The sequence below is a fragment of the Takifugu flavidus genome, chromosome 17, assembly GCF_003711565.1.
Source record: "Takifugu flavidus isolate HTHZ2018 chromosome 17, ASM371156v2, whole genome shotgun sequence".
NCBI classification, from domain to species: Eukaryota; Metazoa; Chordata; class Actinopteri; order Tetraodontiformes; family Tetraodontidae; genus Takifugu; species Takifugu flavidus.
In genome coordinates, this window is record NC_079536.1 from 12,251,273 (window position 1) to 12,275,678 (window position 24,406).

Consider the following 24,406-nt stretch of genomic DNA (forward strand, 5'->3'; position numbering starts at 1 on the left):
AAGTGAATTGACTACCTGGCAGTTGGCTTCAGAGATGAAGATAAAGGGGAACTTGGATGTCTGGTTCATCATTTTCACTGGCTTGGAGGAGTTCTGTCAACGAGTGTCGGTAAAACTTTTAAAATAATGCTGTTGTTTATTTAGTCTCCCTTTATAACTCCAATACAAACTCCATGTTAAGATTTCTGACACATCCCTTAAATTAAATGTAAAATGTAAAAATCCGATAAAAAATATCCTAAATTCAGGAGAAACTCTTGGTTTCTTTCACAGAAAGATCTGAAAAGGCTGGTGTGCACGTGTAAGACAATAACTTCCAGTCCATCCAACTGCCTACAGGAGGCACCTAGTTACGTAAATGGAGTCCACCTGTGCTTCCACCTTCAATCTCAATATACTGTAGACACATCTGTCTAGTGAGGGCCGCGGAGGGAACAAATATCATCAGGAAGTCCAAGGAAACCACCAGACGGCTCAGGGATAATGTTGTGAGGAGGTTCACAGAAGGGTTCGTTCCTATAGAGCTGAACTATTACGCTGGCACAAGCCAGATAAGGGAAGAAGGTGCTCAGAGGAGCAACGCTACCAGTGGAGGAAACGTACCCTGCACATCAAAGGAAACACACCAGCCCTGATCCAGCAGGGACAGAGAAAGTGAAGAAAGGATTGGTTTTGTAACTGGAGGTTTTCTGCTTCATTGCATCTCACAATTCCATCTGAATGATCTCCAAAGAAGAATGGGGGAAAAACTGAAGTCTCGACATGTGCAGCGCTGGCAGAGATGTGCTGAAACTGTAACGGCAGCTGACACGTTTCCGGTTTTCATTTACAAGCCTTTTCTGTCCACTGCACTGTTAAACACGACTTTGTGCAAAATGGAAAACACAAGTGTATATTGTGCCCCCCAAAAGTGATTTGAAAACCAATAAAAGCTACAGAGATAAGCATTCCAATTTTAAATTATCTTTTGAACTGCTTTTTCCCTTTCAGGGTGACAAGAAGGGTCCTGTTCATCGCAGGACTGTTGTCAGTGTTGTAACACAAACTGGAAAAGTAAAGGTGCCTGAATCAAACAAGTCTGAAACATTTGCTCTTTTAATGGCAAATAACCACAGATTAAATACTGTACTGGTGCCTGACTGCTGTTTCATTCCACACAGCTGGTGGCACTACTTGAACACGGTTACCTTGGAGATGTGAAATGTTGCATCTCTGGTGGCGTTCTCTTTGAACTGCTTGTCCCAGTTGCCTTTGAAGTAGATGGCGTTGACCAGCACCAACCTGGTGTCACCGGTCACAATCCCCTTTGCCAGAAGATCCTTAATTTTACCTACAGGACAGTTTGAGGATGTTTTATATTTGTAGTGTGACTCAGATATACGAGAGTGCATAAACCCACCCTCTGTTTGTTTCTCCACCCAGCTGTTGATGTTGCTGCGTGACGTCTCTGCTGCAGCACGGAAATCCACAGACTCCAGCTCTGCTCTGTAGTGCTTCTTGGTGCTTCCTAAGAAATCCTGGAAGCACCAAAACAGTTACACTTTCTATCAAACAAGAGCATTCTCTTCTTCAATACCTCTGCAGCCAATCAGCTGCCTGGTTGTGCTCCATCATCCACACAATAAACTACAGCCTTTCAGGCTGCCCCACACACCTCAACAAACTGGTAGGACTGTTCCCCGTACAGTCTGTTGGCAATGCTGAGGGCGTACGGAGCATTTTCCTTGTGGAGCTCGTTCAGCAGCTGGCTGAAGCTGACGTGGACGTCGTCCTCCAGACCTTTCGTTTTCAAGCTCTGTGGAGACAACAAGACAGTGCGATTAGCGACTATTTAATTATGTTACACCTCATAGCGATGGACGCCTTTATGCAGGAGAATCAACATTTGCATTGTTTAAACACCAATTTTTAGACACACCATCCGAACATGGGCTGAATTCCCAAGAGCTACTATAAAGTGGAAGAAAACTGCAAAAGCCAGGTGGACTTTCCTCTCCCCCTAACCTGTCCACCTTCAGTCAACACAACTGAAGAACCAGGGTTCTGTCTTCTATTGCTGTTTTCTTCCATATCCAGGTTGGAACAGCAAGAGAAAAGCCAAATTTCCCTTTGAATTCTCACATTCAGAGGAGTCCCCACACCAGAAAGCATCACCCAGGCCGTTAGTGCCAATAAAGAAGCATTCCAGTTAGTAAACCACATCTTAGTTGGTGTCTTTTACCACCTTCAGAAAGTCTGGCAGCCTCATTTGTTGTTGTTGCTGCTGTTGTTGTTGTTGCTCTGCATCTTTTGGCATCTCTGCCTCAGTGAAGTAGAGGACCTATAAAGGCAACTGGTGGTTTGTCATATTTAACAAAACAGAATCTTCTTCTTGTTGTACAGGTATTAGATGATAAATGAAGCTCAATGAATTGTCTTTGAATAGGATATTACCCACCACATCATAAAATGTTGTAACAATGACCGTTATATCACAAAGTATGTAGCCGCTATGGAGCTTCCTAAAGATTTCCATTGACAATGAGGGCTGTCAAGCTGTGGGAGTGGAACCACACCCAATCTTTGACTGTACTCTATATTGATTACGTCACAACTCAAGCTAAGAACTTTGACCGACTGAAGTCACTGAGGTCCAGAGTTTTTAAATGGGAATTTGTTTGCAACTGAAAAAAAGTGGCCATTCTTAAAGAATGAACAGCCAATTTCTATTATCTGTCCCAAGGAGCTAATACTGATTAACAGAGACACGTCTGTAATCATGAAAATCATTTGCAACTTCATGTTAAGATATTGCTGAGATCACAGTATTTCTCTAGAAGCTGCTTAAAGATCAAGTTATACCAAACCAGTTCACACAACTGGATGTTCTGGTGATTACCTGCTACAATAACACCCACTGTCACACACCCACTGCAAGGCTGAACCCTTCAAGGAGAGTTCACCATTAGAACAAGCTCAAAATTCCATTAAAACAGGTCAGGTGAAAGCTCCTCGCTGTCCGTGACCCGATCGCAGCGCCAGATGATAATCCAGCTGCATCAGGTGGCTGAGACCGATCATCCAGTTTACTGTATTCTGCACAAGCAAAAATCACATGTCACAACAGTAGCTTGCAGAGCGTGGGGGGAGCGAGGCCTCCCTCATTCAGGTGACATGTTCAGCCAGGAATCTGCCAGAAGCCACACCTCACCCACCACAGAGACCTGCTCTGCCTCTGCAACGCCTTCATTTGCAGCACACAGATGTCCTAAGGTGTGGCGTCACTTTAGCATTTGAGCATAAGAAAGCCCCAGGTTTGACCCTGTGTGGTAACCTGGATTGCTGCTGCTAGTTTTGTCCACAGCTGCAGGGTTTGAGTGGTGTACCTCTGACATCTGTGCAGCCGTGTTGCCTCGGGCCCCCAGCAGCACCATAGCCAGAGCTGAGGAGATGCTGAAGGGAGAGTAGAAGATGTTTGCAGTGGTGTCATTATCACTCAGCTTTCTGAACAGAGCCAGGGAGAAGGAGGTGTTGGCCTTGCAGAGAGGAGATGGTGCTGCCATATTTCCTGAACACAAAGGGAGTGTCCATTAGTTGTTCTCCTAAATGAAGGCATTTACCTTTCCAAATCACCGACTTACCTGTACTTGTCTTCAGGAAGATGAGGAGTGTTCCGCTGCTGAATCGTGACAGGAAGACTTTTGAAGGCGGCGTCACTTTAGTTTTATCACAGCAACTTGAGTTCAGATGTGGGAAGAGTCTGTTCGATGATGTCACCTGTCATGATGAAACATTCAACCAAAAAAGGAGGAGAAACCAACTGAAACCATCTTGATGTTACCTAGCATCCTTTGCTCTATGTGAGACCAGCTGCTTTGTGCCAGATGTCTTTTGCCACCTGTTCAAAATTTTATGTAATTTGGGTCTTCAGACAGACGTGAATGGTCAGCATTTTAGGACAACCTCCATCTCACACAGAAGTGTAAAAGTACTCAAGCTCCAGTGTTTGCTGCTGCAGGGCACGAGCAAGCATCTGATTTTGGCAAATCAAAAACAAAATCATTGATCGTTGTGTAAAGTCCTCGCTAAAGCTCAGGTACTCGGGTTAAAGAGGTGTGCTTGAGGATAGCATAGAACTATGTTCAGTCGAATGAAGCCAAGCATCACCTCAGCGCAGCTACAAAACAAGATGTTTTTGACTTCAACAAATGTTCACTGACAACACAGAAGGATCCAGGTGAGCCCAACTAGTCTTCTCTATGCAGATACGATGTAGCAAAGTGGAACGTGCATGAAAGGGGACATGTGGACGCCTGTTTTCCTCACAGGCAGCCGTTACACCACCTAGACGGCGAAATATTGCCAGCTTGCACATCCAGACAGGATAAGTTACAGTTCCTCTATAAAAAACTCCTGATGGTGCCAGGCTCCACACCCACTTGTCTCATTTCCAGGTTGTGGTGTGGGAGAAAGCTCATTACTGGGCCTGTTGATGCACAATCCTGGTGTCAGGTTATGGCATCGAGTCCTGGTGTGAAGCAGTTGGCCAGGAGTCGTACGCGTTGAGATATTTCCTCAATACAAGGCAGGATTGGTATGAAGGTAACATATAGAAGCAACTCAGAAATAAGTCAGCAACTGAAAATGTTACGTTTAATAGTGTAATAGTTTTAATAGAATATGAGGCAAGAGGAGATAAAGGTGGATAAAGTTGCATTAAATGACTGTACGAGGGAATTAAAGCATGCGTCATACTTTACATTATTCAAGTGTAATGTAAAGGTATCCCAGGTAAGAATATTGGTGATAATTTAATCTCAAGCCAGCATCGATAAAATCCAGGAACGTCTGCAGAACCCGAAAACTTCTCTCAGCAGAGAAACCAGAAACACAGCTGGCTGGTTTGAATTTGGATGTATTGCAGACAAAACTGTGAACATCACAGACCCCACCTAACTCAGACGCTTTCCTAATGCGCCCAGCAGCACAATAAAGCCCCCCCCCACCCAAAAATTTAGATGATAGTGTTCCCCTTTGATGTTTCCTCACAAATGAAGAGAGCAAAGTTCAGTGTGCACTGCTCCTCTACAGAAATGAGCTGAGGTCCCTTTTGTACGTGTGATGTCTGTATTTCAACCTGCTGGGTAGATTTTGGGTGTCTTTGCTCTTGTGAATAAACAGAGGAGTGAGGGACGTTGGCTGCCTTCTGCAGATGCAGACAGATGCTGCAGCCACACCGCGTTCCTTGTTCTTCCACAGTCCAGTCTTCACGCTGCGCTGGACCGCCAATGAACCAGTTCAGGCTCCGATTCACCTGGTCTGTGCAAAAAGCCAAAACAATCGAAGCGAAGGCCCACCAACAGGTTCATCCCGCTCCACTTCAACCTTGTGATTCACACGGGTGTTATTAGGCTGACTGTCTGATCTCTGGCAACGTCTCCACCCAAAGCGGGTGACTACAGGCCGAGAGGTGTTCTAGCGGCGTGTGCGCCCCGTCTGGTGGAACCGGGAATTACACCACGTCCCAAACAGGAGAATATCTCCGTAGTTTGGCTGCCATGGCAACGCCAGTTTAGTGTCTTACTGCAGCCAAGTCACGTCCTGCACTGGTTTAGTGACTACTCCCTGTGTGTGTTGGCAACTTAATGGTGAACTGCTTCGCATAATTGTTTGAATTTGACAGAACAGAAACCTCGTTGAACATTTGCTGGGGCAGAAACCAGGAACTGATTGGAAGATTTAATCAAACAGTGACAGGCAGGAGGAAATATTGATAATATGGGAAAGAGCTGTTTCCTTCTGTTTCACAGTGTTCCAGCTGACCCCTGTCTACAATGGAATGGCTACAGTGGTGCAAAAATGGAAAATATTATATGTCTTGTATGCTTCAATCACTGACCATAATGCAAAAGATTATCAGCAGACATTTCAGGGTTATGCATTACTTCAGAGGGCATAATGACGGGACTGCTGCTGCTATAGAAAACAAAAGTTGCACCAACTTCACGAACCAGGAACCAACAAAAGAACAGGTTTATCTGGCGGATGTGGTCCTCATGCCTGTTGCTAATCTTTGTGTTTGGAAATATCAGCTGTTTGCTTGATAGTGGTGTTATTTTAGCTGATGATTTTATTGAATATATTCCTTTGTAATGCATACATTTAAATAGTATAGATCTAGGGGGGCTCTTTTTGTGGCGCTTGTGCGTCCTGATCATGAGCCCGCCGGTCATGAGACTCCCCATCACTACTATGGTAAAACAGCGCCCCCGCCTGGTCACACTGCGGAACCCAAGAGAGGCCAGCTAACATGAATGGAAAGGAGAAGCAAGAGAGACGTGGATAAATATCACCAGGGCAGTTAAAGATCGTTTTAAGGCGTATGAAAATTAGCTGAGAGAGAATTCTAAGCGTACTTCAGCGGGGAGTCCTTGTTATTGTGCCTCATCCTTGGTTTGCCCACGTCGGCTGCCCGTCCTAGCTTCCGAGCTAAAGTGAAGGTAATGTGATCCCGGCGTCTCTAAAGTGCTACAGAACTCGCCAGTTGTATCTCAAAAATGATTCCTGCCGCTCAATATTATCAGTGGGATGCCGAATTACGATGCAATCGAAGGACAAACAAACTGTCAATAGATACTAATGTTGAAAACGCGTCTCATTTCAAACATTAGTTAGCCGAATGTGCGCAGGGACAGTTTCATTTGAAGCTAAAGGTCGCCGAGATTTTATGACTACTTTCACTCCGGAGTGGTTACCAGCTTAGTTTGGCTGGAAAAGCGGTGCATAGTTTCGTTACAAGGTTGCATTTTCTTATCTGTCGTGACCTTCCCAACTTTGCAGTTTAACATTGAAAGAGTTGCGGGTGGATTCCTGCCAGCATGTTTCAGTCGTTCCATTTCGATCTTCCATGAAAACCACGATCCTTTCATTTTAAAACCAATATTCATTCATTCAGGCGGACAGATGACGTTGAATGAACGTAGATGAGCACGGATCCTCCATCATGGTTTGTGCACATCATGTTCAGATCCTTAAATTATGGATGAAATGTAGCCCGAGTCAATAATTCAGAAGGCCTCTGAGTTGGCTTCATTTATATCAGATTGTGTCTGTTTTACACCTCAAATAGTGCTGAAAATATTGTTTGTCTCTTTAAAATCCAGCCCCCCAGGTTCCTCCTGCACCCCTGAGACACCCAGGTGTATCTCGGTGGTGGTCATAGTTGGTGGTGCAGCAGCTGGGATGGCGTCGCCCTTCGTGCCCGTCCCCGTGCCCATGGACAAGACCTTGTCCGGAGGTAGCGGCAAAGTCAGACGGCCTCAGCGCGCCTCGTCGCTGGGCAGCGTCTCCGGCAGCCCGTCCTCTTCGCCCATCGCCAGAGCAGCCCGGGAGGACCACGGCGGTGGATGTGGGGCTTTTCTGCGCCAGTCCCGCTCCACGGGCCGAGGCAGCCGCAGCAGGACGCCACCGCCCCCCCAAAGCCACGTGACACGGGCCAGGGTGAACGGGGTTACGGAGCCGTCTGTGGAGTACTCCAGCTGTCCTCGGTCCATTTCAGAACCAGTGAGGAGTCGGCACGAGGAGGAAAGGCCAATCACCCCCACTCTGCTGGGGTACGAGGTGATGGAGGAGAGAGCCAAATTCACGGTATGATGTCATCGTACACGTCGAAGAGGAGTTTGATGTGATCGTTACGCGTCAGCACCGTCTTGGTCTGTGTGTGAAGATACAGTAACCTGAAGATTTGCTGCGTTGTCTCCTCACAGGTGTTTAAGGTCCTGGTCAGAAAGACGCCAGACGAGAGCTGGGTTGTTTTTAGGAGGTACACAGACTTCTCCAGACTCAACGATAAGGTGCGTCGTCCGTCCGTCCGTCCGTCCGTCCGTCCGTCCGTCCGTCCGGGCAGCCTGACCCACCGTCCCTGTGGCCTGTCTCAAAGCTTCCTTTGTCATCTATTTGCAGACACACTCATGTGCTCAGCACGCTGTGCTTTATTTTTGAGCGCACAGTATCATAGATCAGAGCTGCACAAAGATGCTCTCTGTTTCCAAATGACCCACGGGCTGGAGACAGTGAGGGGAAACAGAGGACCAGTCAGGACACTATGGACATGTAGCATACGCATGTGAAGGAGGATGTGGAACAGATGGAAAGTGCTGCAAACTATTAAAGTTACCCTAGAAAGAATCCAACTTCTGAATACACCTCCTAGCTTAACTTTGGAGTTAACCACAAAGTCTTTGCTTAGCAGACACGGCAACGCAACGGCTGTTTGTCCCGCTCTGTTTGTCCCGCTCTGTCTTCTGCGCTGTCTTCATCTGTCCACACAGATGTTTGACCTTTTCCATGTGAACAGGGAATCTTTCGTGAATTCTCGTTCCTGGCACACGTAATGGAGGAGGGGTTCTCCATAGAAGGGGTTCTGTTCTCCCGCAGGAAACCGGAGGAAGTGCAGGATGAAGAGCAAGAAGCAGCATCCTGTTGTTGCTGCACATCAGCTGTCCAAGAGGCTGAAAGGCCGGCTGGATGGTTGGTCTGGATGGTTGGTCTGGAGGCGGTGCGCCGCCTCTGTGGGCCAGGAAACAGACGCAGACATGGCGGGAACGAAGCCCCTGCCTCCCTGCTGTCAGGCTTCTTCACCTGCTTTCAGGATGTCTCAAATCAGTTTGATCTGGATGAACCCAGAAATGCAGACGAGTAACTTCCTGCAGAGACAAACGGCATTAACTCAGCAAACTCGGCAAAACAGATTAACTCAGGCCGTCGGGACTATTTAGCAAAACACGGGCAGATTTTAGTCACTAGTCCAGAGGTTGGCTGATGTGGGCTGAAGTTTTCATGTCATGTCTTTATTAGATCCGGTTATTCCGGTTGATCACAAGTCTGATGAACCAGAGCGCTGCCGCGTGTTTAATCTTGTGGGTCTGAACGTGGCGTGTGTTGCAGCTGAAGGACATGTTCCCCGGGTTTCGCCTGTCCCTTCCGCCGAAGCGCTGGTTCAAAGACAACTACGACAGCAGCTTCCTGGAGGACCGACAGCTGGGTCTGCAGGCCTTTTTACAGAACCTGATTGCACATAAGGACATCTGCCACTGGTACGTCCCTGAGCCCTCCCTGGCAGTTTTGAGTCCCGGTGGTGCTGCACCACAGTGGTCTGCACAGGAAGAGACGGATGTCTTCACTGTCTCTGGTCTCCAGCGTAATATCACGGGACATTAGATAGAAACCCAGTGTGAAAACGGTTTGTCACCAGTGTGTGTTCGTCCTTGCTTGCCTCCACTCTCTGCACCAACAACAACGTCCAGGTTTGATCTCAGCATCTTGCTGGGACTGACCAGTTGTTTGTCTTTGGCAGCCTGGCGGTGAGGGAGTTTTTGTGCCTGGATGACCCTCCTGGACCTTTTGACAGTCTGGAAGAGAGCCGGGTGAGTATGTACAAGTGCTGATGTTCCCACAGCAGCGTCGTCAGCCTGAGGCTGGCAAGACAAACACTATGAACATAAATGTTCCGCTACATGCAATGAGGCTTTTGCTCCTTTATGCAACATTTATACACTTTCTGCTCATCGCAGCAGATCCGAGACGCATCGAGTTCAGTAGCCAACAGCCATTTATTAGCTTGTGACCCAGGCTTCCGTGCCTGAGGTAGCGATGGCTTTCTGTGATGCAACAGACAAAATCAAACAGCAGCAGCAGCTGGACCTCAGCTTGGCTCCCATCAAGTCCCTTAAGGGCTGTTATTAGGCTCAGGATTAACCCGGTCACCTTTCCTGCCACTAGGAAACGTGTTGATGGTTGACAGCTGCAGCCTCCTGTTTGGCTCACGGAAGAGCGGCTGGACGAAGCTCTGCTGTTCCCCTTCACCTCTGTGATGTCCGTTCTCCACAGGCGTTCTGCGAGACGCTGGAGGAGAGCAATTGTCGCCTCCAGAAGGAGCTGCTGGAGAAGCAGAAGGAGATCGACGACTTGAAAATGAGGCTGGAGGAGCGGGAGCAGGCCATCCTGCTGCTGGAGAAGCATGTGAAGTGAGACCACACCTCTACATCCTTCCTGTTAACGTTCTTGTGATGGCAAAAAGGAGAACATGCCAGATTTTCCACCTTTAATGTCAACTACAATGGGCAAATTCAGTGGGCATTCCAAAGAACTGGCGTCCTCGTCCTCTGGGGTTTAGCTGCCTGCTTTGTGTAGAGTTGACTGATGTTTGAAGTGTCCACACCTCCTCCAGCCCGACTAACGTCTCAGTCTCATAAAGAACCGTGACAGCTGTTCGTTTCCCTGAGGTGGGCGGAACAGCAACAATGCTGGTCCGGACGTGAGAAAGTCCAGAACTCCTGTATGAGCCAAGCTTTCCAGCTCTATTAAACCTCTCCGCACCTACAGAAAAGATCACCTTTGACCTTTCCTGCTTTAACTGCTCCCATCACTATCCAGTCTCACCAGGGTTCTCGGGCACCAGGCGAGATCAAAGTTACAGTGCCTTGCGAAAGTATTCGGCCCCCTTGAACCTTGCAACCTTTCGCCACGTTTCAGGCTTCAAACATGAAGATATCAAATTTACATTTTTTGTCAAGAAACAACAACAAGTGGGACACAATTGTGAAGTGGAACGAAATTTATTGAATAATTTAAACTTTTTTAACAAATAAAAAACTGAAAAGTGGGGCGTGCAATATTATTCGGCCCCCTTGCGTTAATACTTTGTAGCGCCACCTTTTGCTCCAATTCCAGCTGCAGGTCGCTTGGGGTGTGTTTCTATCGTTTTGCACATCGAGAGACTTAAATTCTTGCCCATTCTTCCTTGCAAAACAGCTCGAGCTCGGTGAGGTTGGATGGAGAGCGTTTGTGAACAGCAGTCTTCAGCACTTTCCACAGATTCTCGATTGGATTCAGGTCTGGACTTTGACTTGGCCATTCTAACACCTGGATACGTTTATTTGTGAACCATTCCATTGTAGATTTGGCTTTATGTTTTGGATCATTGTCCTGTTGGAAGATAAATCTCCGTCCCAGTCTCAGGTCTTGTGCAGACTCCAACAGGTTTTCTTCCAGAATGGTCCTGTATTTGGCTCCATCCATCTTCCCATCAATCTTAACCATCTTCCCTGTCCCTGCTGAAGAAAAGCAGGCCCAAACCATGATGCTGCCACCACCATGTTTGACAGTGGGGATGGTGTGTTCAGGGTGATGAGCTGTGTTGCTTTTACGCCAAACATATCGTTTTGCATTGTGGCCAAAAAGCTCGATTTTGGTTTCATCTGACCAGAGCACCTTCTTCCACATGTTTGGTGTGTCTCCCAGGTGGCGTGTGGCAAACTTTAAACGAGACTTTTTATGGATATCTTTGAGAAATGGCTTTCTTCTTGCCACTCTTCCATAAAGGCCAGATTTGTGCAGTGTACGACTGATTGTTGTCCTCTGGACAGACTCTCCCACCTCAGCTGTAGATCTCTGCAGTTCATCCAGAGTGATCATGGGCCTCTTGGCTGCATCTCTGATCAGTTTTCTCCTTGTTCGAGATGAAAGTTTGGAGGGACGGCCGGGTCTTGGTAGATTTGCAGTGGTCTGATACTCCTTCCATTTCAATATGATTGCTTGCACAGTGCTCCTTGAGATGTTTAAAGCTTGGGAAATCTCTTTGTATCCAAATCCGGCTTTAAACTTCTCCACAACAGTATCTCGGACCTGCCTGGTGTGTTCCTTGGTCTTCATGATGCTCTCTGCGCTTTAAACAGAACCCTGAGACTGTCACAGAGCAGGTGGATTCTATTTATCATCATCAGTCATTTAGGACAACATTGGATCATTCAGAGATCCTCACTGAACTTCTGGAGTGAGTTTGCTGCACTGAAAGTAAAGGGGCACGCCCCACTTTTCAGTTTTTTATTTGTTAAAAAAGTTTAAATTATTCAATAAATATCGTTCCACTTCACGATTGTGTCCCACTTGTTGTTTTCTTGACAAAAAATTTAAATTTGATATCTTTATGTTTGAAGCCTGAAATGTGGCGAAAGGTTGCAAGGTTCAAGGGGGCCGAATACTTTCGCAAGGCACGGTATGCTGCTGATGTGGAGCACACTTGATTCAATAAGTGTGTGTGTGTGTGTGTGTGTGTGTGTGTGTGTGCGTGTGTGTGTTTTGCAGCGGTGAGAACGTGAGTCCAGGTTCTACATGTGGTCTGTCAGGTCCAGGCAGTGAGAGCAGTGTGGATGTGGAATCATCTGCTGCTGAGGCTGACCAGGATATGGCCGACGACACTGGGTAAAACGCACGCACGCACGCACGCACGCACGCACGCACGCACGCACACACACACACACACACACACGCTCTCTACAGTAGGATTCAAACAGGCCTCCTCCGTGCAGCTGAAGATTCTTGTGGCTGTTTCTAACCACGACAGTAAACTTCAGCTATAAAAGTCAAATGAGGTTTTTAAAAACTCCTTTTTAATATTTGAGAACAACACCGAACAAAGGACAGGATGCCTGGCTGATCCTCCAAAGGAACCGCGTTGATGGGGCATTATGGGGGATTTTCCAAATGTTTCCTAATCAAACCAGACAAAGATGCAGCGGTCTAAACTGGCTCAGATCAGCTTTCCTCCCCTTCACACATGGTTTCACTCACATCTCACTTTATTGCAGGTTTCATCAATGTTTGTCAGGCTGCAGATTGTGCACCAGAGCCGACCCTGCCGGCGTTGTCTGTTCCTTCATGGGCTCGGAAGTTCTTACTGTGACTCTGAACGCGTCAAAACCTTCAGAAATGGTTTTGCATCCCGGCCTGATGACGTGATCGAGTCGGATCTGTAATTATTGTTTATGCACCAGCTCAGGACACGATCGGCCCACGTATTAAACGGACTGCATCTCGCCGTTAGTGATTCTTGACAGGATTTTTCTGTGATTCTTTTCTTGCTTTTTCCTGATTTTGAGTTCTTTTGAAATGACGCCTTCCTTCTTTCTCCCTCTACGTCTCACAGCAGCGCTGCCCCGATCTGAAAGCGTGCCAGGTATTTGACAGAGAAGCTCGGGAAGCTGCAAGCTCTTTCTGCTCAGTAACACGCACCCCCTGTTAGTTAGCTGCTGTCCCCCTCTCAGTGGAAATGTGCCGTTTGATGCTATCAAGGTGCTTCAAACCAGACTGATGTGATGTGGAAAACCGGGCGCTCACGTGCGCAGGCGCTTCCTGTGCATGAGCTGCCTGTGTCGCGTCCATATTCACCTGAAATAATCAGATCTGGTTTTAAAATCCTTGAGGTCAGAAGGTGAGGCTCAGTTCACTTTCTCCTCTGTCACACACAGTGGTGGCACATCGGTCGGTCTTGAACTAATCGGTCCTGCCTGCACTGATGTGACCATCTGAAACTGGACTGTCCCCGACCCAGTGTGTGTTCCCTACATGTGATTAACGGGCTGGTTTTGGCACATGGATGCTGTTTGTCCCACTGGGTGTGGGTTTTTTCCAGGATTTCAGGGCTTCATCCTTACTCTCCTCTAAAGCTAACACTGTTTGGATGCCTCCCTGTGTGCGTGTGTGTGTGTGTGTGTTGACTGGTTTGTTTCCGGCTGCATTAACGTCTCTGCTAAACACCCTCTGTGCATTCAGGGGTGTGGAGGTGTGATGTTCTGGTGGCTACAACACTGAAAACTCACATCTGCTCTCTGTGTAGTGACAGATGTGAGATCCTGCCAGTGCCAGCGTCCGCCTGTTGGTGTGGGCCGTCCCTCAGCGTCTCCCCCCCGGTCATCCAAGTCACCCAGTCCTTCCATCGGAAGCGGGAACAGTAAAGCCAAGCGCTGATCCTCCTCGCCGTGCATATGTTTTGCTCTTTTTCCATTTAATTTAACCCATGCTTCTGCTGCTGGGCGTGAGACAGCTGTTAACACCTGTTTAGATCAGTGCTCATGGACACGCATGGAACTCTATACTGTGCCTGTTGGGCTCTTTGATCTGGCACATATGGAAGATTCATTGCTGGAGAATCTCTGTAACTTCTTATGGGAATTATGGCTGGAATTTCAAAAGATAATCCAGATGTTGGGGTGTGGTGGGGCCTTACCTTTGTACCTCCATATATATATCCAGACAAAATCATCAAGATCCTGAAAAAAGGGGTCAAAGAACAGATAGTTAATTTGATCTCAGCGGTTTGTGTAGACGGAACAGCGCCACCATGTGGCACCTGAGTTGTTTGGACATGAACTGTCATGCTAATACTGAAACCTTGAAAATTTCCAGCTGTTTGGGAGCTGTGTGATTGACACCTAAAACCTGATACGGCAGAGTTAAGTAAAGGGAGTGGGTCTGATGGGAGGTTCTGCTTAATTCTTTCAGCATGTTATCACCAACCCAGCCTGGGATCATCTCACACTCCTGAGAACAGTGACAGCAGTGCCATTTGCTGTTTCCAGACCTAGACCATCCTTAAAAGCCATATTTCGGAGGTCTATGAAGTACCGGTGCATCGGACCGACTGGTCTCGCCCTCTGAAAACAAGTTGGCTACTGCTGAATCATCTCAAACCAGGCCTGAGTGAAGGTCATGTGATGCACTTTATGGATCCTAATGTTTGCTAAGGAATTTTACTACTTCATTTGATCCAGCGATGTGCCTTTTCACTCACTGTCATTGGCCCTCGTGGACCTGTGTGATAAATGTATATGAACTTGCTTTACCCCCCCCCCCCCCCCCCCCCCCCCCCTTCATCTTATTGTAAGTGCCTTGAAAAACATTGACTTTCTTTGGTGTTTAGATGCTTTATAAAAGTGTTTGTCCTGAAACACTCACAGGACGTTCAAAACTAGGACGTATGTTGCTGCGCAGGTTTGACTGAAGTCTTCATATAAAAGCCCATTTCAAGGATTCACACTGAGAACTGAATTGTAAATAATTTTCTTATGGCTATGATTTGGCATCACCATAAATGTTCATATTTAGAAGCATAATTCACTCTCACCTGGTCTGGAACTGAAAAAGATTGAATTGTATGGTAATATTTAATTGAATGATATTAAAATGCATCTTTCCTTAAAGTCTGTGAGTCTGTCAGTTCTGAGTCCTACAGAGTTACAATTATTAAGTGTGTAGCTTCAAACTGACCAAATATGCCTGCACAGCTTTATTTTGTTGTCTCTCCCAAGCTAAAACTCTTTAAAAACCCCAAATATGATTAAAACAATGGAACGTTTTGTCAAGAACATTAGTTTGAGCAGTAAAAACGTTACAAGGTTTGTACTTTTTACAGGCTTTTCTCATACAGATATTAATGAAGGAGTAATTAGGTCAGTGGTCTACAAAAAAAAAGCTTTAATAACAGGTCAGAGCCACAGCAGCAGCCCAACTAAAACTGTTTAATGAGTAAAACTTGAAATTCCTAAAAGAATTATTAAATCTCTGCCAGAAATATAATAAAAGCTGTGGTCTGTCCTCTAGGTGTATTTAAAATTTTGGTTTGTAACATTTTAATGCCAGCACAACATGTCCTCTCTTAGGACCCTAAGCCTAGAAGAATGAAGGAGTAATCTTCCAGCTCCGCACCATCCCAGCATAAACACATCCTGGCATCTGCCCCTCCAACCAACCAAAGCCACTCAAAAGTTTAATGGCTCTGCTTCTGCCCCTTCCTCATTCTCACAATTTCTGCAGCGTGACCTCAAATGGTTCACCTTGACCTCAACGTTCCAAATTCACCCCAGGGGTTGATCAGGGTCAAACCCTGCTAGTTAGCATTAGCAGTGATCGATTGTGCTTTACTGTTGTATGTTGTATGCTCCTCCATCCTATAATTAGGGGTGAAGCAGCAGCACATCACTCATTTGCCTTTAATTTGGGCTTATTTTGGATGACAGCTCAGCATTTACATGTTCTTAAACAAGGTTTAGCTAAGACCGGAGCATCTAAGTCACTGAGCAAAACAACTGCGTAGCTATAAAATCAGCCCTACAAACTCGAAAAAGAGGCTTTGCCTTTACCATAAAATGGCCTGAGAAGAGCTCACTAAAGAGTTCCAGGTGCAACAGCACCATCAAGGATGAGAGAGAAGCCTTCAACGTGCGCTGTAGGATAGTTGGTCTCAAATCTGGCGGGGCTGTGGGTTGTAAAGAAGTGGAAAAAATTGACCTGTAAAACATATGAAAGGACCCCAAGGAACTTTAGACCGAACCCATGAGAGTTGTAATGGACATAACGACTCTTGTCAGATGAGAGCTGGAATGAAAGGAATAAATCATAGTGTCAGTCCCCACCCAACTGTATACTACAACCAGATGGTATGTGCTTTATCACTCCACAAGCTAGCTAACAAATATGGAGAAAATGGTAGAAATATGAGAGAACTAGATTAAACTCTGACCTTTGGACAACCAGCAGGACAGCTTGGGAACACCAATGAGGATATACACCAGTTCTTCTGTATAGCCTTTAAAATAGTCTGAAAGAAACCACAACAGTTGGGGAACTTTCTACTTTCTTAGAACTTGGTGCATCGAAACAAAATACTCATTTTATCTGGGATTGTAAGGCCTTGTGAAATTCACCTGTGTGGTGCGTACGTTCCCTTGGGTTACGCGTTATTCCAAGCTGCTGAGTCAGCAGTAAAGAGCTGGACTTTAACTCTGGACCGTAGTTAAGCACTGTGGCCTGGCTAAAAACAGCTGAGACGATGACAAACCTTTCAACGTGAACAACAGGAGCCATTTTCTTGCTGGAGATTGTCATTTAAAAGTCAGTTACCTCTGTGGCCAGAGGGGGCGCTGTCTGTGTACCTGTGGTATGTTCAAAGACCCCTGTATTATTTTTACCTGCCGGGTCAGTCCCCAGCTGCCCACTTCCTGTTTGCATTTCCAAATAAGGACGAGGCCACCTCTGGAGCACCTGTACCCGCCCTAGGATGCTATCAAAAAGGCCTCTGTCAGACTCACAAGTGTGAGTCCCGGTGGCGGTATTACACCTTTAAGTTGGTCACCAAAGCAAAAGAAGAAGCACCCGCACCCCCACCTGCATTTCCCCAAACTGAAACTGACTTCCTGGTGTTGCGTCGGTGTTGTGTCTGTGGTAGTCACCCTGGCCGTGGTGACTAGTCCTGTCAGAAGGTAGTTAAAATTGGTAACCCGAGGGTATTTTGTGTGGTGGCCCAAATGGACGTTCATCCTCTGTGTTTCACTTGTAGAGACGTGTCCAGACAAACATCGACTGTTGGGGCGTTTGCTGTCCACCCCCTCTCCTTTATTTTTCTCTTTCCGCTCCCTCCCTCCCTCTTGTTCTCTCCATGTTTCCTTTTTCCCCCTCACCCAACCTTTCCTCTCTCTTTCTGTTTTCCCTCCTATCCTCTCTCCTTTTCCTGCTCTCTTTCTCCCTCTGTGTGTGTGTGTGTGTGTGTGTGTGTGTGTGTGTGTGTGTGTGTGTGTGTGTGTGTGTGTGAAAGAAGCTGGAAGGAAGTGACACACAGGTGGTTTGATTGCAATGACAGGCACGGTTTTGTCAGAAACATCAGGACAGATTCTAAATGTTCATGCGCTGGGTTTCCATGGCTGAGCAGCCGTATGTCATGTGACCAAGTGCAATCTGAAGGGTCTGGTGTATAACAGCGATGGTGTATAACAGGGCACCACTGGATTCAGGGAACAACACCTTGTTTAGGGGTCCTGCTTGGCCCCTTAGTTGCAGTGAAAGGAATGTTTAACGCTGTGCTATACCAAGACTTTATGAACAATGCCCCAACTTTGAGGGAGGTGTTGAGTTGGCTGCTTCCTACTTTAACAGGACCGTACGCCACTGCTCAACAGGAGGTCCATAAAGACACAGATGAGACGGAGCAAATCGACTGGCCTGCAGAGAGTCCAAACCTCCCGCCTCTAAAACACCTTTGGGATGATTTGTCACAGAGGCCTTCTCATCTGACGTAGGAGGGCGGACTCCATCCTAAACCGTACAGATCCAGCGTGTCGTTAAGGTGCATGCATTTCCAATGCTTTGGAACATTAAGCGTCCAAGTAATACATGTACGAACAAAACAAGGAGCAGCTCAACCTTTCCTATTTGTGTTTTACTGTTTTGTTGAGTTCACTGATGTGTTCATTATACTGGCCAATGACATCTGGAATCCATGCTTAGACTTTAGGAGTAATAAACATAAATAAACCCCTCTAGCCCTTGGGGGCCGGGGGAGTACATAAAATATTTCAGTTGTATGTAACTTCAAAACACATTTAATACTTCCACCACTTTATTACTATCTCCAAACTGTATTTAACCTATTCTTGGAGATGTTTCTTGATGAAATAAAATTAGAAGCCAGTGCTGATATTATTGTAAACAAGCTCCACAAAAGTCTAAATGGAAAGTCTGCTGAGTGCAATTATCTAAATCTGAGTCAAAATAACTCTTCTTGGGGCCCCATGTCTGACATATGCACAAAAACCCTGGAGGCTTGAAGCCATGAGGTCTGTTAGGTGGAGCAACATGCTGCAGACATGTGAAGGTTCAGGAAGAACTGCTTCAATAAGGTATTGAAGACTGTGTGATGTAAGAGTTTCATTAAGAAACTTGTCAATTATGAAGGATACACAGGGTAGTCTAGGTTAGGGTAGAGTCTGGTAGAGTAAGGTAGTAATGTACATGATCTGTACATCTTGACTAATTGAGTGATTGATTGATTGATTGATTGATTGATTGATTGATAGTCTAGATTAGGGTAGTGTCTGGTAGGGTTGGTAGAGTAGTGTTGGTTATGCTACAGTAGAGTGGGGTATGATAGCGTAGGGTAGAGTAAGATGGGGTAGAGAAGAGTAGGAAAGGGAAGGGAAGGGTTAGGTATGATGAAAGGATGAGACAGCACCCCTTTTTTTACCCAACCGGAAATATTTATTTGAGACTGACAAGAACATACACGTCTTCCTGTGAGATCATCGGGAACGGAACAAGAGGACAAGCTCAACATGGGCGTGACCAAAATTCAATAATCAGATGACAATGTCAGTTCCTAGTCAACAAAACTATAACTGAAAATTACACATCACAACTCAGTACAATAAACAACATAATGTCTCTTAACAGAATGCATCTGTCTCCGTGGTAAAACGTGCGCGTCGCCCCACTGCACGGATAAAAAGGGGTGTGTTGCGTGCGTGTGAGGATAATTCCTGCTTCTTAAATGAGGTGAGAGAGACCGTGGAGGCAAACTTCAGCTGCAGCTCCGAGACCACTGCAGCTCCGCTGTTGCATCCAGCCTTTTCGCGTGAGTTGGTCGCGAGTTGCAGGCAGCATGAAGTTGCTGTTCTTGGGTCTTTTCTTTCTGCACGTGGCTTTTGTCACCGCGGGACTGTTCAGGCGCGACGACGCGAAAAAGCCCCGGAGCAGCGTGACGGGCAGCAGGACTCTTCTCCAGCAGAATGCAGGTGAGTGCGGGGAGCAGCCGGATCCATGCAGCGGTCAATCAGTGGATGGGTGGATGGATGGATGGATGGGTGGATGATGGATGGATGGATGGGTGGATGGATGGATGGTGGATGGATGGATGGATGGATGATGGATGGATGATGGATGGGTGGATGGATGGATGGTGGATGGATGGATGGTTGGATGGGTGGATGGGTGGGTGGCTGGCTGGATGGATGGGTGGTGGATGGATGGATGATGGATGGATGGATGGGTGGATGGATGGATGGATGGGTGGATGGTGGATGGATGGATGGGCGGATGGATGGATGGATGGATGATGGGTGGATGGATGGATGGATGGATGGATGGATGGGTGGATGGATGGATGGATGGATGATGGATGGATGGATGGGTGGATGGATGGATGGATGGATGGATGGATGGGTGATGGATGGATGGATGGATGGATGGATGGATGGATGGATGGATGGATGGATGGACAACAACTCTTCTGGAAGACTGCTTCACTTGCCGCTTGCATCTTTCGGTTTCTTTGATCTTGCCGCTTGCATCTTTCGGTTTCTTTGATCTCGGTGGCTGTTTAGGTGGTTCACATTTAAGGTGGCGTCAGTTTCCTGAGCAGATCATGTTGTTGATCACAGGCAAATCAATGTAATGGAGGAAGCTGTTGTGAGTGCAGCTCCTTTGATGTCTCTGCATCAACACCTTTACCTCCATTGCATCACTGGACTGTTTCTTTGCTGTCACTCAAACCTAAATACTCAAATTTCACTCATAGCTTTTTCAATTTTAGTTACTCTGCTCTGTAGGGACTTGCAGTCTTTTCCAAGTAGCAGCCGGCAGCTCTTTCTGATGTGTTCAACCTCGGAATGTTCCGACTTTTTGTTCTTTCAGAATACCAGAGGGATCCACGACAAAGCCAGGTTTGGTTCGTGGGATCCCTAAAACCACAGTCAGAGACAAGAATCATAATCACAACAATCAAACTTACTGTAACCAGCCTTTGGTTCCACGCTGCCCCCGTCACCTGTGCTGCCTCCTAACCCACCACGGCCTGCTGCTGCTGTAGCTGCTGCTGCTGCTGTAGCTGCTGCTGTAGCTGCTGTAGCTGCTGCTGCTGCTGCTGCTGCTGCTGCTGCTGCTGCTGCTGTAGCTGCTGTAGCTGCTGTAGCTGCTGCTGCTGCTGCTGTAGCTGCTGCTGTAGCTGCTGTAGCTGCTGTAGCTGCTGCTGCTGTAGCTGCTGCTGCTGCTGTAGCTGTAGCTGCTGCTGCTGTACAGCTGCTGTACAGCTACAGCAGCAGCAGCCACAGCAGCAGCAGCAGCAGCTACAGCTACAGCAGCAGCAGCAGCAGCTACAGTAGCAGCAGCAGCAGCTACAGCAGCAGCAGCAGCTACAGCAGCAGCAGCTACAGCAGCTACAGCAGCAGCAGCTACAGTAGCAGCTACAGCAGCAGCAGCTACAGCAGCAGCAGCTACAGCAGCAGCAGCTACAGCAGCAGCAGCAGCAGCAGCTACAGCAGCAGCTACAGCAGCAGCAGCTACAGCAGCAGCTACAGCAGCAGCAGCTACAGCAGCTACAGCAGCAGCTACAGCAGCAGCAGCTACAGCAGCTACAGCAGCAGCTACAGCAGCTACAGCAGCAGCAGCTACAGCAGCAGCTACAGCAGCAGCAGCAGCAGCTACAGCAGCAGCAGCACAGCAGCAGCAGCTACAGCAGCAGCTACAGCAGCAGCTACAGCAGCAGCTACAGCAGCAGCAGCTACAGCAGCAGCTACAGCAGCAGCAGCTACAGCAGCTACAGCAGCTACAGCAGCAGCTACAGCAGCAGCTACAGCAGCAGCAGTATGATGGGAAATATCAGCCTAACTGTCATCAGTTCACTAAATCACCAAATGGAATGAATTCATAAAGATGGTGACTTTTAGTTTTTACTTTTACTAAAGCACATATTTAACAATATTGACGTTAATGAAGTGATTTCTAAATGTTCCTGAAGCCGTCGCATTGTGTCGTAACTGTTTCTGACAGTGGGACTGACGTTAACGTGCATTGTTGCTGTGCTGTGTGTGATATGTTCCAATGTGTCGACAGGCTTTTGGTCTCCAGGCAGAAACAGGCCGCTGTTTGCACGGAGAAAACTGTACGAACGCCATCGGGTGCTGATGCAGGTTGGTGCAGGTTTAACAACTAGGTTGGAGTTGTTTTTCCAGTTCCCGAGCATCTGCTTTAACGACCCCTCCAGGAAGAGTGACTGAAGTTGAGGGGGACTCCCAGGAGCTCTGTCCTGCTGTCCAACTCTTGGTTTTAATAACGTGGCTAAATAAACGGCTACATTTACACCCTCCCGTTACTTTAGGACTGGAACACGATGTGTCTGTCCGTCCTCCCTCCTTGAGCTGATTCCGTAAACACATGAAACCTTCTTCCTGCCCTTTTTGCCCCGCAGACGCCCAGAGAGCGAGCCGCTCCTCCCAGCGTCCCTCCGCCCTCCCCGACGGTCAAAGTGGACGACAGCCCGGCAGAGGCCAGCTGCTCCCAGCTCACGCAGAGCTGCGTGCCCCAGTTCGGCTGCTGCCACCCTCAAGCCTTGTGCCACTGCCGCTTCTTCAACGCCATCTGCTTCTGCCGCAGGTTCAACCAAGGACACTAAACCAGAGACAGTGGACAGCAGACTGGGTCCAACCTCGGTCTTCCCGTCACTCTGAACGACCCCATCACGCCAGCACACTTCAGAAGCTTCTCTTTTGAGTTCAGGCCTCATAAAAACTAGCTGGACCACTGTGACGGAGATACAAGCTAGCGTGAGCTGTGCTACGGGTTCGAGTCCCGTTTTAATCTGACCTGCCGTTACTGGTGATGTTGATGTTTGTTTTAACACACTTACGCCTACGATGTAAATCCATGGAATCTGTTGTTGCATAGCCTAGCTTGACTAATCATTTTCTTTTTACTTTATAATCAAGTTGTCATTGTTTGCCAATAAATGTTCCCTCTTGAAGTAACGGCTGGTTCTGGTTCTGGTTCTTCCTCTGGGGGACTGAGACAAGGACGTCAAACTTACACCCTTAGTCTTGAGTGTTCGGCACCAGAAAAGAAGCTGCTCGGCTCCTGGGAGCAGGCTGCAGGCTTCCATCCATCCAGGACCTGTATATCTCCAGGACCCGGAGGTGTGCAGGTCGGATCACGGCCGACCCTTCCCACCCTGGTCACGGACTGTTTTCCCCCTCCCCTCAGGCAGGAGACTACGGTCCATTCGGACCAGAACCTCCCGCTACACTAACAGCTTCTTCCCCTCTGCCATCAGGCTGCTGAACACCAAGTGACTTATCACTTAAGCACCATGTACAGCAGCCAGTCGGACTCACGAACAATACATCACATTACTCCTCATGGACCTGCACTATTTCTTACCATTTCTGTATACACTGTATATATGTCTTATTTTATCTTATTTTATTTATCTTATTCTAGTGTGGTCTTCTTTATGTTGAATGTCGCAGCGTCACACCAAGACAAATTCCTAGTTTGTGTAAAACTGTGTATTACATGAACAATGGCAATAAACCTGATTCAATTCCAATTCAATTAAATTCCTGTCAGTTGAGCGTCAGTTGATCCCAGGTCTGTCCCTTATTCCTGTTTTCACCGCTACAGCGGTTCAAACTTCAAGGCCTAAAGCTCAGAAGCTTCATGCAACCATCAGCCGGTTCTGGACCTGACCCCCGAGGAGGCTTTCACTGCTGCCTAGTGGACATCCTTTGGAAAACATGTCCAACTCTGTCCTTGTCTCGGTCCTTGCCTCCTCCTCCCTGCAGATGTTTGGGATTTCTCCAGAGTTGCTCCAGTCAATGTACCGTTTCTCCATCTTTTCCAGGCTTTTGAGGACCCAATTCCTGTCAGTCTGTGTCCCAGTGTACAAGCGTGTCCACTTGTGTGTCCTGTCTCGCATTCTTCAGCAGCGTCTTTGACCCCGGCCTATCTTCTAAAGGAGGTCTGGGACTGGGAATTGTTGCCTTCATGAAGCACTTGTTTGGTTGTTCCCTGGAACCATCACAGCAGGTCTGCTGAGGTCCACACTCGCGTCCCCTGAGCTGAAGTCATCGTCCCCCCATCGTCCAAAAGCTTGAAGACTCTTAGCATTCAAGCTTTGAGCAATGCCAGGTGGAATCCAGCACCAGGAGACCAGGAGACCAGGGGACCAGGAGAGCAGGAGACCAGGAGACCAGGGGACCAGGGGACCAGGAGACCAGGGGACCAGGAGACCAGGAGACCAGGGGACCAGGAGAGCAGGAGACCAGGGGACCAGGAGAGCAGGAGACCAGGAGACCAGGAGACTAGGAGACCAGGGGACCAGGGGACCAGGAGACCAGAGGACCAGGGGACCAGGAGACCAGGGGACCAGGAGAGCAGGAGACCAGGGGACCAGGAGACGAGGGGACCAGAGGACCAGGGGACCAGGAGACCAGGGGACCAGGAGAGCAGGAGACTAGGAGACCAGGAGACTAGGAGACCAGGGGACCAGGGGACCAGGAGACTAGGAGACGAGGAGACTAGGAGACCAGGGGACCAGGGGACCAGGAGACAAGTCCTACAGTATCTCCATAAAGCAGGTCAGCAAAAGCAGGAAGTGCTTAAAAACCTCCTGGTTGACGCTGAGGCTGGACCTGAGGTTTGAACCAGAACCTTCTGGCTGAGGCCACAATATAGGTTATAATGGTCTGTTGTCTTCGACCGTGAGCCCATCTGGCGTGGACTGATGGGATGTCTCCGGGGGGTCCACAGCGTCCAGCACCTGCAGTTCTGTTTGGACCGGTAGGGGGCGCTGTTGGACCAAGCTGTCGGGCCATGAAGCAGGAGTCACCCGCAACTTTCCTGCTGTATTAAACACAGAAAAACATTTGATTCCACCTCATCTCTTACCTTTATTTTTTAAATTACTACACACATTTAAAAAAATAAAATCCCCATTTTTACTGATTCCTGTTTAATCATTCTTGAAAAACTGCGACTCTGTGGGCCTTTA

The 24,406-nt window shown here is 47.6% G+C and overlaps 2 protein-coding genes across 9 annotated transcripts in view; one reads left to right on the top strand and one right to left on the bottom strand.

The window, feature by feature from the left end:
- LOC130513465 (leukocyte elastase inhibitor-like) overlaps positions 1 to 24,406 on the bottom strand; it is a 30,804-nt gene that overhangs the window by 5,904 nt on the left and 494 nt on the right. The window contains exons 1-7 of one of the 4 annotated variants that reach the window (XM_057012231.1): positions 3,621 to 3,773; positions 3,366 to 3,547; positions 2,225 to 2,320; positions 1,655 to 1,795; positions 1,400 to 1,517; positions 1,188 to 1,330; positions 16 to 93 (exon numbers count right to left, since the gene is read on the bottom strand). In XM_057012231.1, the coding sequence (XP_056868211.1) occupies positions 16 to 93; positions 1,188 to 1,330; positions 1,400 to 1,517; positions 1,655 to 1,795; positions 2,225 to 2,320; positions 3,366 to 3,542 (753 nt within the window). In that variant the 5' untranslated portion in view covers positions 3,543 to 3,547; positions 3,621 to 3,773. Of the gene's footprint in view, positions 1 to 15; positions 94 to 1,187; positions 1,331 to 1,399; positions 1,518 to 1,654; positions 1,796 to 2,224; positions 2,321 to 3,365; positions 3,548 to 3,620; positions 3,775 to 24,406 lie in introns of those variants that run through there. The other 3 variants (XM_057012233.1, XM_057012235.1, XM_057012232.1) reach the window with 3 other exon arrangements.
- On the top strand, positions 6,221 to 15,017 carry snx16 (sorting nexin 16). Of its 5 annotated transcripts, none has more exons than XM_057012244.1 (10): positions 6,221 to 6,479; positions 6,935 to 6,985; positions 7,143 to 7,626; positions 7,746 to 7,832; positions 8,926 to 9,074; positions 9,335 to 9,404; positions 9,868 to 10,004; positions 12,124 to 12,240; positions 12,965 to 12,994; positions 14,320 to 15,017. In XM_057012244.1, the coding sequence occupies exons 2-9, from the start codon at positions 6,963 to 6,965 to the stop codon at positions 12,981 to 12,983; spliced, it is 1,086 nt and encodes a 361-aa protein (XP_056868224.1). In that variant the 5' UTR covers positions 6,221 to 6,479; positions 6,935 to 6,962; the 3' UTR covers positions 12,984 to 12,994; positions 14,320 to 15,017. The 5 variants fall into 5 exon arrangements, with proteins under 5 accessions (XP_056868224.1, XP_056868222.1, XP_056868223.1 ...); XM_057012243.1 differs by having other exon boundaries at positions 6,222 to 6,479; positions 13,655 to 15,017; XM_057012242.1 differs by lacking the exon at positions 12,965 to 12,994.